At 34.9% G+C, this 14,377-nt stretch overlaps 1 protein-coding gene across 1 annotated transcript in view; it reads left to right on the top strand.

Annotated features, from left to right (window-relative positions):
• Positions 1-14,377, top strand: part of LRRIQ3 (leucine rich repeats and IQ motif containing 3) — an 80,087-nt gene that overhangs the window by 47,874 nt on the left and 17,836 nt on the right. Inside the window, exon 6 of the mRNA XM_053592764.1 lies at positions 13,480-13,609. Coding sequence (XP_053448739.1) covers positions 13,480-13,609 — 130 coding nt within the window. The remainder of the gene's footprint in view (positions 1-13,479; positions 13,610-14,377) is intronic.

The raw sequence follows: 14,377 nt of genomic DNA, 5'->3' as shown, positions 1-14,377 counted from the left end.
TTATGTTTCTTGATTTTTGTGTATCTCAAAACTTTTGTAATGACCCAAGTATACTATGGTCATTATAATAATATTCGTTATTCTGGAAATGCTATACAGGCACATAATATTATGAGACTGAAAATAAATTATATAGGAAAATTAAATAATAGTGGAACTTTAAATGTCATTAAAGAAAATTCAAATGTTTTTGTGAATGGCCTTGACTTTTCATAGTATTAGACATAAAATACTCAGGGTGCGGCCATTAATCTGACTCAGCATGCTGAGTCATCCTCCCATGCAATTCTTAGGATTCTGATATCATTTTGATAAAGCTGGTTCAGAGACACCCTTAAGGTTTTCAAAATGATCCACATTTATTTTTAAACTGGTGCACAGTCTTTATGTGAAGATAAAGTATATATTCTCAACTACCAAATATTTATAGAAAATGCATACGCTTATTTCACAAGAAAAATCTTAGTGGGCAGCAGAGATAGAAGAAAATAATTGAAAAGCATGCCTTTCCTTTCAATTTTGATCTTTGAGCTCATAGAAATGTAGAAAATAACACTTTTAGGGTTCTTGCTGTTATTCAGAAAGCTATTAATGTAATTATTAGAATTCATGAGCACCTAAAAGCAGGTCTTGAACTCAGTGTGTGCAGGGCAGAATGTAATGTTTTGTGATTAGTGTTAACTAATGGTACACCGCAAGAGTTTAACTGTATTTTTTCCGTCTTTAAACTTTATTACTGTATTTTTCTTCAGGGTAAAAAAAAATTATGGGTCAATTTTCACTGACGTAGGCTGGATATGTGTGCTCTCCTCTCATCAGTGTCAAAAGGAATTGTGTCAAAAGGAATTGTGCACATCCTTCCCTGGACACCAGGATGACACCTGTCTCTGACTGGACACTAGGGATGTCAGCTGTACACACAAGATAAGTGTAAAACTGAAAAAAGAAATGCACTTGCCCATAATTCACCCAAGCCAGCATATTTTAACAAACTGAAACTTGCATGAAAGTGTTCATGAAATTATTTACTTCCTTATACACGAAAGCTAATATTGCCATTTTTATATCCAATGAAACATACCATCACTAAAAAGGGCTTTGCAGAGGCTGCGAATGCAAACTTTTTAAGCTGTCCATCCTTTTATAATAAAAAAGACAACATAATCAATAAAAGGATCTTTCATAACCACTTACTTAGAATGATTTTTTATTTGTTCATGATAACAGAAGTTGACTATTTCAATGTATTTCAATATTGACTAAGCCTTGAATGACAAAGATTTGTGTTTTGTGACTCGTCTGTACATTAACAGCACTGAATTTTCTCAAAACAAACATAGGCAGCATGACTTAGAAGGAAAATATTAACTATTGAATTGCACTGCTGTTCTCTGGTCTGCCTCAAATAGTTTTGAGATACTCCCTCTAAGCCTATGTTTAGCTGACAATGTTCACCTAAAAAGCCTGGGGAAACTAATAGTTAATAACAGGCATTTCCATGTATTTACATCTTTTAAAAATAAAATTTATGGGATTTGACAATATAGACTTTAATTGCTTAGGAACCTAAAATAGCCTATCTGTAGCAGTAGCTTTGGCAACTCCTGTTTTGAGTCATCTTATCCAATTGCAGGAATATTCAGTTTGTGTAAAGAATTTGCTTTTAGGAAGTGACTGGAATATTTCTGATGAGACCAGGCCTGAGGTTGTTAAGGGCGCTGTGCTGAATACTGTGTGAAGTTGAACAGACTAAGATTTTCAGTGAGGCTGTAGAACTTGCGGGCTGCCTGCCTTGGGTCAGTGGTAACACTTTACTCAGCCTTAGGTCATGTATAGTTATAGATACAGATGGATAGGTAGATATTGGTACCTAGGCATGTACACACGTTACATACACGTATATATGCACATACAAGTGTATACATATGTGTATATATATTTTTTCCACTTATTGTATAATCTACCTTTTGATCAAAAGAGTCCTAAAATTCCAGAGTTTGGCATTCGGGTAAAGAAAGATAATTATACTGCATTTGAAACAGTCATTTTAGGCCTTAGTATTGTGATTAAAACTTATGTGAAATGATATTTATAATATTTTGAATTCCCTAAATGAATTTATTATTCCAAGTAGCAGAGGCTAAAACTCCAATTTTAGATAATGTTATCCAACTAATTGTATTGGGTCAATTTGCTCATGTATCAATAGGCATTTATAAGACACAGTGAAGTAGGTCGTAACAAAATTTACTTTAGAAACATAATTATGTGCGTAGCTGCCATGTTAATTTATTGACATGTTTTCCTATGGAAATATAATCCCCTCCTCAGATTCAACCACCAATTTAAAATATAGAGACTCTAAAATTCTGGTTTTGAAAGAACAAACTAATCATCAGCAAAATGTTGGCAGTTCCATAACTGTTGCTCTTCTCTCTTCTTTTCCTAAATACAGATATTGTTCAGATATACCTAAAAACTTAGACTCTTTGACTATATATTTTATTGTTAATTAAAAAGGAGCCCCCATGAACATTTATTTTATTGCCTGTCATGAAATTTTATATGACTCTATGAACTTGTCTCATTTACAGATTATTTAAGCATATTAACTCATAGTACTCACAGATAATATGTCTCTTTCATTTCAAATTATTAGACTTATTAATTGAAAATATCATTGTAACCAATTGAGCTAAAAATGAGTTTTAATGAGATGTAAGTTCTTATCAGGAGCTTTTTTAGCTTTCAGCTATCCTTTCTACTATGTTTTTCTCATTTTCAATGCTTTTATCTTGTTTCTCGTGTTTTCAACATCTACACAAGGAATTGATCATTAAATTATAAAATATTTCGAGGAGAATGGATTTTAAATATTTGTCAATAATAACTTTGTACCTATGTCTATAATTGTTCCATATAGTTGGCATTTAATACATATTTGTTGAATAAATTGATCAGGTTTCTCATCCTTTTTTGTGAGTTGATCCTGCAACAGAAATCCAAGAATCCAAACTCAGTGGTGCAGGGATATTGTGACAAGTAATCCCCAGCCCCAGACCTCGGAGAGAGCCATTTCCACTAGGAGCATAAATGCTCATTGCTCTGGCGAATGGTGTGATACAGTAAAGGCTTTGAAAGTTCTAAACAAAATGATACTGATTAAATAAGGGAAGAAAGCTCTATTCTGTTTAAAATGTGACCTTTAGGTACAGAATTATTCTCAGTCATCACTAATGATTAGCTATTAGATAATGTAATCAGTGTACTAGAAAAATGGGTTGTGAATAGAATCACTTTGCCATGTAATATTATATTCATACAAATTCATCAAATACATTTCTGGAGATATTTTCGAAGAAATTGAGACTGCACACTCTGAAGTTTCCCCAGGTCTTTTCCTTTAATTATTGTACCTAGTATCAATTCGTACTGCTTACAAACCAGCATTGCTTTTTCTCAACTTGAAATTACCACCTGCTCTAAAATCCAGTGGAGCATTGTGGCTTTTGAGAGCACTGCTGCCAAATGGCCCTGCAGTGCCCAGAGTGGGCCCCTCGGCTTCCACCTCGGGGCCTTTATCCCAGTCATGATACATCTTAGGCTTTAACCATTCTTGATTTTCAGGAGTGTAAGCTCTCTGTTATTCATTTTTTTCCCATGTGTTCTTAGATTGAACATTTGAGCAAAATAAAATATTGAGGGGCGGAGCCTGTGGCTCAAAGGAGTAGGGCACTGGCCCCATATACCGGAGGTGGCAGATTCAAACCCAGCCCTGGCCAAAAACTGTAAAAACACAACAAAACAAACAAAAATAAATAAATAAAATACTGAGGCATTCTCATTTCCCTTGGCTCCTTTTTGTATATAAGAAAATGTCATCTTTCCTAGTGAGTCTACTGGGTGACTCCTGTGTCTATTTGTCCAGGTCACTGTTTGTGAATTCCTAGTGTGTCTAGCAGGTAACTCCTGTGTCTATTTGTCCACGTCACTGTTTGTGAATTCTCTTCCCTGTGTATCAAGGATATTGTCACTTACACTCCTTTTTATTAAGATGAAGTAATATTATTATCAAATACAAGGTTGTAGCAATTTTTAAAATAGCAGTTAAACCTGCTGGTCCCTTGAAGAGAAACACCTTCAAAAGTAGCTATTTCTTGTAAAACTTTATTTTAAACAATGCGCCTTTCTTTATAGCTTTTGCTTTTTGGTTTGTTTGTTTTTTTTGAGACAGAGTCTCACTTTGTCACCCTTGGTAGAGTGTTGTGGCATCATAGCTCACAGCAACCTCAAACTCTTGGGCTTAAGCGATTCTCTTGCCTCAGCCTCCCGAGTTGCTGGGACTACAGGGGCCCCTACAACACCTGGTTATTTTTAGATATGAGGTCTGGATGTTGCTCAGGCTACTCTCCCACCTGTAAGCCCAGGCAATCCACCAGCCTTGACCTCCCAGAGTGCTAGTATTACAAGCATGAACCACTGTGCCTGGCCCAGCTTTTGCCTTTCTTAATAACTAGCTATTCTTTGAAAGCAGAGTTCAAAGTGCTACCCTATGGATTGCCTGTTGTGGAACACCCTATTTACTTACTATACATGAATTGCTGTTCATTGCTGTGTTGAAGACTTTCCTCATTAAGTTAATGAGAGACTCTGTGACCAGACACTAGAGCTAACAGTTTCCACTCAGACAAACAAAGTCAACTCTTTTTGTTTGTGTTTTAATATATTCCTTAGAGTATTATCTGAAAAACCTAAAATTCAGATTAGCACTTTTAAAGAAAGAGGAGAGAGAAAAGCAAATAGGGTAGGACAGCAAGGGTTGGTGAATTGCTATGATTCTAAAGAGGTTTCTGAGTCGATCCTTGAACCGCAGCCTTCTTACAATGAACAAAGTACAATGTCAACAACACAAATGCTTGTAAGGTGTCGGGTAGTATAGACAGTGTAAGAATAGGCGGCATAACAGTCAGGTTTTTTTAACAACCTGCTTTGATCAAAAACTTATAATTTCCTATAAAACAAAATGCTCTGGTTTGCATCATGTGAAATGTGAAAACAAAGTCACCATCTTAGAGATCACTAACTATACTATGCTAAGCTGAGAATGCAAACCAAGAAAACTAAAAATGCAGAGAAGGACAGAAGAGTCCAGCGTAAATTATTTACTTTTGGTTCGGAAATAAGATTTTTATCACTGCAACCCATCCTGAAGTTTTGAATGATAAAACATTGTCTGTCTTGAGAAAAGTTAATATCTGATGCAGTCATTCATCAGATACTTTTTCTAACCAGGCACTTATTTAATTTGCCAGCTACAGGGAGCTCCATAGCTCCTCAGTTAATCTATTGAAAATTTCAGTCATGCCCTGAGACGTTTTTCTTTTTTTGATTGGATGAGGTTTATTAATAATGGATATCTCCCCAGCTTTCATACTTATTACAGGTTATTTTTTCTTTGCTTTTCCTCTCTACACCATCTAAGGAGAGCTCTCTCCTTGCTATTTTGGTTATTTGGCTTTTTGTGATGTAGAATCAATAGAATGGGTAGATAGATGCGTTTTATATAAAGATATAATTATTCCTACCAGACAGTTATGTTGATACTTTTTGTGTATGTGACAAAATTAGAAAATGATAAAGTAGAAGAGAACCTGGAAAATTCAGGGAGTCTAAGATAATGTCCATGAGAGAGGTTAGGAGAGGCTGGGAGAGCTGCGGAGAGTAGCCGAGTGAGAAGCTTTGGAGTGAGGTGCTCATGAATGTAGGAGAAGAGGGGGTATTGAAAGTGTTATTGAGATAAAGTTCTGTATGAAATACAGGCTACGGGATATTCAGCCCAAAATAGGGTATTTTTAGTCATGTTTCTATTTATTTTGCTTTTCAGTAACATTATTCCTGTCTAAATAAGGGTTTATAGTATTTTCTTTGGTTGTTTTATATTAATTAATTAAATAAATTAAAATAAGCATTTTTTTATTTTTCGGTTTTTCCATGTATTTTTTAATAGAGAGGGGGTACAAGTGCACTTTTGTTAAATGGATATATTGCATAGCAGTGACATCTTGGCTTTGAGTGTAGCCATTACCCAAATATTCGACAACCTTGCACCTGTCAAGTAAATTCTCAACCCTCAACCCACTCTCCTCCTCCCCCCTTCTGCATCCCCTCTACGTTATTTAGCTCTCACTATGCGTGAGAATGTGAGGCATAGGGCTTCCTGTGTCTGAGTCATTTTACATAAGATTATGGCCTCCGATTTTATTCATGTTGCTGAAATGACCTGATTTCATTGTTTTTAATGGCTGAGTAGTATTCCTGTGTGTGTGTGTGTGTATGGCTGAGTTGTATTCCAGTATGTGTGTGTGTCTGTGTACCAGGTCATGTATATGTGTGTATGTGTGTGTGTGTGTGAAACAGTCGTGTGTACGTGTGTGTACCAGGTCGTGTGAACCAGGTTGTGTGTGTGTGTGTGTGTGTGGCTGAGTAGTATTCTAGTATGTGTGTTTATAGCTGAATTGTATTCCTGTGTGTGTGTGTGTGTGTATAACTGAGTAGTATTCCTGTGTGTGTGTGTGTATAACTGAGTAGTATTCCTCTCTGTGTGTGTGTGTATGGCTGAGTTGTGTTCTAGTGTGTGTGTTTATAGCTAAGTTGTATTCCTGTGTGTGTGTGTGTGTTTATAGCTGAGTTGTATTCCTGTGTGTGTGTGTGCATGGCTGAGTTGTGTTCTAGTGCATGTGTGTGTGGCTCAGTAGTATTCCTGTGTGTGTACACGTACCACATTTTCTTTATCTAGGCATCTGTGGATGGACACTAGGTTGACTGCGTATCTTTGCTGTTGTAAACAGTGGTGCCAAAAGTACACATGTGCAGATATCTTTTGATACAATCATTTTTATTTTCTTTGGGCAGATATCCAGTAGTAGAATTACTGGATCAATGGTAATTCTATTTTTGGTTCCAGGAGACATCTCCATACTGTTTTCCAGAGTCATTGTACTGGTTTTAACACTATAGAATCTCACCAACACTATAGAATCATTCCCTTTTCTCTACATTCTCAACAACATCTGTTATTTTTTACTTTTTAATAATAATGTCCGAAAGGAGTAAGAAGGTATCTCCCTGTAGTTCTAATTTGCACTTCTCTGGTGTTTAGTGATTTTTTTCCATAGGGTGGCAATTTTAATGTCTAATTTTGAAAAATGTCTGGTTATGTCCTTTGCCCGGTTTTTAATGAATTATTTGTTGTTTTCTTGTTGTTTGAGATCCTTATAGATTGGATATTAGGCCTTTTTTAAATGAATTGTTTGTGACATTTTCTCTCATTCTATAGGTTGTCTACGTTGTTAATTATTTTTCAATTATTTTTTAATTTTTTTTATTTTTTATATTTTTGGGTTTACAAGTTTTTTTTATAAGAAATAAGAAATGGGCAAAGCCAGCTTTCTTTTCAGAATCAAAATGCAGAACACATGGAAAAATTATGGTATTTAACCTTCACAAGTTTGAGCCTCCACAAATAATGTAAGCAAGATTTACATTTTTAACAGCCCTTCTACAGACTCTCCATCTTCTCAATCTTAGTTCCAACTTTTAAATCTTCATTCCCAATTATGTGAATTCCACTGTTACTCAAGAAAAAAGCCTTCCCAGCTATTGTCAGAAACTATTCGGCTTAACCCCCTCTGCTACCCGGCAAACTACAGAGAGGATGGGGTGTAACGTGAGCAGTACAGAGTCTTGAGCAATTCATGAGGACCACTTAGTCCTTACGTGAATCTGGTTGCTAACATTTCTATCATATTGTGACAATGACTCCCAACTGTTATTCTTTGTGAGAAATGGGGGGAGTAAATTCTTAATAAAAGACACCAGGTACAAAGCAACATTTTACTTTTGTTGTGATAAAAAAAAAAAGTCACATTTTACAGATAAAATGTAGAACCCTGAAATACGGACACATTCTCTTATCGTGCACAATGCTGAGGTTCTCTTACGATTCACTTTTTTTTTCTGTGCAGAAACGTTTTAATTTAATTAAGTCCAGTTTGTTTGCTTTTGTTGCATTTGCTTTGGGGGTCTTAGTTACGCATTCTTTTCCTGGGTCAATGTCCAGAAGAGATTTTCCTAGGTTTTTTATTCTCAGAGTTTTTATAATTTTGGGTAACTTTAATCCATCTTGAGTTAATTTTTTTATATGGTGAGGGATAGGGTCCAGTTTTATTCTTCTGCATATGGCTATCCAGTTTTCCAAACATCATTTGTTCGGGAAAAAAAGAAGTTATTTTCCTAACGTATGTTTTTGTTGACTTTGTTGAATTGGTTGGCTGTGGGTATGTGAGTTTATTCATAGCTCTCTATTCTGTTACATTGATCTATGTGTCTATTTTTATACCAAATTCACACTCATTTGGCTACCATAACATTATGCTGTAATTTGAGATCAGGCGATGAGGCACTTTCAGATTTGTTCTTTTTCCTTGGGATTGATTTGTCCATTTCAGCTTTTTATTTTTTCATTCCATATGAAATTTAGGATTTTTTTTTCTAACTGTATAAATGTTATGATAGAAATTGCATTCAATCTGTAGATTACTTTGGGCAGTATGGTCATTTCAACAATTTTAATTTTTCTAATCCATAAGCATGGGATGTTTTACCATATGTGTTATCTATACTTTTTGCAACAATTTCTCATAGTTTTTCTTGTATCCCTAGTTGTTTTTTGTTTTGTTTTGCTTTGTTTTTCTGTAGCTATTGTAACTGAGATTGACTTCTTGATTTGGTTTTTGGCCTGATCATTATTAGTATTATTAGTGTATATAAATGCTACTGACTTTCTACATTAATTTTGTATCCTGAAACTTTACTGAATTCATTTATCAAATCCGAGAGGGTTTTTTTAGGTGTATTCAGAGTTTTCTTGGTGTACGATCATGTATCAGTGAACAGAGCAATGTCTGACTTCACCTTTGCCAATGTGGATGTCCTTTCTTTCTTTCCCTCCCTCCCTCCCTTCCTTCCTTCCTTCCTTCCTTTCCAGCATACTGACCGGGCATGAGGAAAGTGAGCATCCTGGCATGTTCCGGTTCTTCATAGCAGTGCTGTCAGTTTTCCCTGTGAAGTGGGATGTTGGTCACGGGTTTGTTTTATATGGCTTTATTACTTTGAGCTATATCCTTTGCATGTCTATTTGTGGAAATTTTCTTCTTAAGATGGGATCCTGAATTTTATCAAATACTTTTTTTTTTTTTTTGCATTTATTGAGATGATCATGTTGTTTTTGTTTTTTTAATTCTCTTTATGTGGTGGATTATGTTTATTGATTTTCACACACTGAACCAGCCTTGTATCCCTGGAATAAAACTCATGTGATGATGGGGTGTTATCTATTTTAGGAGCCATTGAATTCAGTTTACTAGTCTTTGGTTGAGGCTTTTTGCATGTGTATTTATCAGCGATATTGTTGTGTTTTTTTGTTGCCTTCTTGCCTGACTTTGTTATCAGGGCTTCATAGAATGGGTTAGAAAGGGATCCCTGCTTCTCTATTTTTGGAAACAGTTTCAGTGGGATTGGTCAAGTTCCTTTATGTATGTCTAGTCAATCTGTCTACGCATGGGATTTTTTATTGAAAGACTTTTATTACTAATTCAATCTCAATACTTATTGTTGCTATGTTGAATTGTTCATAGTAGTCTCTGGTGATCTTTTTGTATTTCTGTGCTATCAGATTTTATCAGACATATTCCTGAATGGAGATTTATCATACCAAGGATATCTGAAATTCAATTAATTTGACCTTGTTAAAAATGAAATTGTATCTAATGTAATAAGTTTGTTGTCAAGTTATACTGTTCCTTGATCAATTTTTCCTTTGCTAAATGCTACCAAACACCCTTAAAATTTTTTCGACAAGTATTGAAGATTGGACCAGTGTTAAGTGTAAGATACTATAGTGAATGGAACATACTTTCTGTTACAGGAAACAAGATCTTTACTAGATCACTCCCTGTCTTTTGATAATGTTTCCTTTTTCATGATCTTTCAAAATCAGTCAAAAAATACACACAACCTTTAGAGCTTTTTTAGACTTTTTGGTCATCTTCCTATCAATCTTTTCCACTGCCACATACGTACCCCTCGTCATGGATTCTTCTTTTATAAAGTCAAGGATGGAAAAATTGTTGTAAAAGCTGACACACAATTATAGGTGGATGCATGGAGAAAAATAAATGAAAGTGCTAACAAAACTTCTGAAAGAAACTAGCTAGCTATCCACTTAATTTCATGATTCTGTCAATTAACTTCATTTGTGATAATAATTGGAAATCTTGTATTTGACCTATATACTTCTTTTGGTTTTCTTATTCTTTCAAGTCAATGTAAAGGAATAAGTACTAGTTGAAACAAGATCACTGAGTGTATAGTGATTATCATGAGTAGGATAAATGTGTGACATATAGAAGAATGAAATGGTCCATTTCTATGGTTCAAATGAAGTTAGAAGTGATTTTTAACGTGTGAAAAATTACATTGTTGGAGAGACAGAAGGAAGTTACCCAAACAGAGCAAAATTCTTACTAGTAGGAAGATAAAAGAATTGACAGAAGAATTTGAAGTTGAAAAAGCATTGGAGTTGTTATGAATTTGATTACAAAATAGCGTTCTGCATTATTTTTGTCATATTTGTTCAATAGAAGGAATTGAGTTTAAATGAAAATAGAGACATTATTTAAAATTATGTCATATTTTGATAATATGCTTTGATACTGTGAGTTATTAAATTATAATTCTTCTTGGCAAAAGTAAGAGACTTTCTAAATATAAAGAGAATATATGAGTTCAAAAGTACCTACTTATTTGAATTTATAGCAAAATTTAGTGTTTCGTCAAATAACAAATGGAAAAGAAATAGTCAATGTAAGAGTTAATGAGTGAAGGATTCTTTAAGTAAAGAATGAAAGCTGAGATTCTTTCCAGGACCTAATCATACCTCATACATGTAATAAGCTCTAAAAACTCCTTGCACTATGAGTTAAAGCATAGAAACAACTTGTTTTCAGTAAGTGAAGTAGAAAATATTACATATGAAATTTAAAAGTTAGAAACTTTAGGATATTTAATTAAATATATCTGTGTCGTGTGATGAATTTGGGATGAACATTGTAAATACAGGGAACCAGCACACAAAATCCAATGTCTTTTCTCTACCATAGAATAATGGAGGTTTGAACAAATGGACTGGTCAAAATAGTAGGGGGAATGTGCGGATGAATTCTCTATTTCAAAATTCTATCAGTTGTCATGTTCCAGAGAGTTTATCTGAATTTTCTCTCCTTGCATGAAGGTGATGCCATTCACCAAAACTAGGAATTAAATACTTGTCGATTTAGAGGGGGAAATAGGACTTTAATTTTCTTGAGTGTGAGATGTTTGTGAGATTTTCTAAGGTGAAAGAACAGTTGTTATGATTATTAAATGAGTTAAATCTTTCATGAGTTAAAAATAATGGAAAACATTATCTCAGTGTCCCATAAACAAACATATAAAAGCAAACATCTCAGAAAGAATATCTATCTAATAAATAAATATTTATTTATTAAATAGATGAATATCTATCTAAATAGATAAATATTTGTGAGTCTTCAGAATTTAGATCAGTGTTTCTCACCAAGGAAAGCACAATATCCTAGAATTTTTTTTCAATATCCAAACACATATCCCCTTCTAAGGTTCTGATTTTTTTCTGTGCCAGAGACTATTGGTGGCCTACAAATATCTAACCTTTTCTTCTTTATTGGTAATAGGCCTCCAATTTTATGCCAGGCAGCAAAATACCAAGAAAAAGGCCACATTTCCACTGCTCCCCTTTGTAGCTTTGGGAGGCCAATGAGATATAAAGAAAAGTCATTTGAAGAACCTCAGTGAAGGCTCCTAAGGACACATGGTTTGTGCCCTTTTGCCATTTCACCTTCCCTCCATCTTCCTCATGGAAATGCAGATACTGTGTTTGGAGCTCTAGGACTTAAGTTGACTCATTAGAAGAGTTCAAGAGCAGAATCTAGATGCGATAAGATGGGGATGAACACTTAGAGATCTAAAAATAGACCTGCCATTCAATCCTATAATTACTCTACTAGGCATATCCCCAGAAAACCAAAAATCACATCATAACAAGATATTTGTACCAGAATGTTTATTGCAGCCCAATTCATAATTGCTAAGTTATGGAAAACGCCCAAGTGCTCATCGATCCACAAATGGATCAATAAATTGTGGTATATGTACACCGTGGAATATTATGCAGCCTTAAAGAAAGATGGAGACTTTACCTCTTTCATGTTTACATGGATGGAGCTGGAACATATTCTTCTTAGTAAAGTATTTCAAGAATGGAAGAAAAAGTATCCGATGTACTCAGCCCTACTATGAAATTAATTTATGGCTTTCACATGAAAGCTTTAACCCAGTTATAACCTAAGAATAGGTGGGAGGGGGGCGGCGGGAGGGTGATTGGTGGAATTACACCTGCAGTGCATCTTACAAGGGTATATGTGAAACTTAGTAAATGTAGAATGTAAATGTCTTAACACAATAACTAAGAAAATGCTAGGAAGGCTATGTTAACCAGTGTGATGAAAATGTGTCAAACGGTCTATAAAACCAGTGTATGGTGCCCCATGATGTCATTAATGTACACAGCTATGATTTAATTAAAAAATGATTAGAAAAAGAAAGATGGGGATGATAAAAGACTTTTGAAAGAGTCCAGATCCCTGGCAATCTGGTGATGCCTCTGTAAAGGTTCTGGAGGGACTGTGAGGAGAAGACAGATAACACTGTATTGTTAAAGCATCCCAGCCAGTTTACGGACATCACGATTTCCATTTGCTGGTGCCCCCATTCTCCGTGAAGCTCCTCTTTAGGATTTAACCTGTTACTCCTCCCACACGTGTCTGATCCGTTTGTACTTCTAAGGTCTGTGATCATTCTGGTCGCTTTTCTCCCTCCCTTTTCATGTTATGTTACTGCCCCTCTTGTTTTTTTTTTTTTTTTTTTTTTTCTTTTATTACTGCCTTTTAGTGGTCTGTGAAATAATTGTATTTCTTCCTTTCTTACCTGAATCTTCCTTCAGACTCTCTGGGCAACACTCTCCTGCTTTTTTAAAATTTTTTTTTTATTTCTTCTTTCTCCTCCTCCCTTGCTCCCTTTGTCGCGGTGCACACCTGGCAGGTCCACTTCCTTTCAATCTTCCTTGTAGTATTGGCCGAGGTACGTGATGAACTGTTGATAGAAGGACAGTTTATCAAAATTATACATGGTGGAGCTCTTTCAATTTTGTTTTTAACTCTGCTTGCCTTACAGGTTTTTGTTCAAAATCAGTCTTGAAAATGTATGATGCATGTGAGAGCTCCTTGAGAACTCTAAAATATGTGAGATATTATCATTGTCATTGCTTGTATTTTGTCTTTGCAGAATGTATATCCTCCTGTTGACTTCAAAAATTATAGTGAGTACATAAAACATGTACCCTCTATTTTATATGAATTAAAAACCAAGGATATTGGCATGAAATCCCCAAAATCAAGACATCTCATTCAAAAAGGTTAGTATACATACATATATATACACATATACTTTTAAAAATTGTATTTATAAATGTATTTTGATGAAATCTGAGGTTTCTTTCCAAAAAAAGATTTCTCTAATGTTCTTGCCTGTGAGATTTAAGAAACAGCCAACATTCTCAGCAAAATTTGATAGAAAAGGCTTTAATTTTGCTTTCCTAATTGTAGTCAGATACTTTGCCCTCTTTTATCTTCAGATGAGTCTAAATTCCCTGGATTTAGAACTGGTCTGGTTTGACCTTTGAGGAGGGTGAGACATTAGTTTCCTGTCATGGCAAAAGGGTGGAAGAGTCTTCTGTGTGTGAGGTTGCTCAGAGGATCAGTTCATTTAATTATGCTTTTCAAACAACGGTTTCAACCAGCTTCCAATTCCTACTTTTGCATTTACATTGAGCATAGCTTTCTTCTCTGCTGGCCCACAGCAAATCTTAAATGTTAAATTTCTATGTCTGTTCTTAATTACTTTTCATTCACCTACTTAAAGCTTCCAAATGTGTTTTTGATGTCACTGCTATGTTCCGACTTTCTTTTTTATTGTCTATTGAAATTAAAAAAATGTTTTTGATAATGGTATTGGGGTATGAGTAGGGAGCAGAAGAAAAAAAACATATATTACTTGACCTCTCTATTGATCTTTTAAATTGAATTAACGTGTGCCCACAATTTGTTTTACATATGTGGGCACAGGACAAGTGTAAGGAAAAGAGAAATAGAGAAGGGGACAGTAGGGAGTTTTGAGGTACCTC

The sequence above is a fragment of the Nycticebus coucang genome, chromosome 5, assembly GCF_027406575.1.
Source record: "Nycticebus coucang isolate mNycCou1 chromosome 5, mNycCou1.pri, whole genome shotgun sequence".
NCBI classification, from domain to species: Eukaryota; Metazoa; Chordata; class Mammalia; order Primates; family Lorisidae; genus Nycticebus; species Nycticebus coucang.
This window is presented reverse-complemented; position numbering and strand designations above follow the sequence as displayed.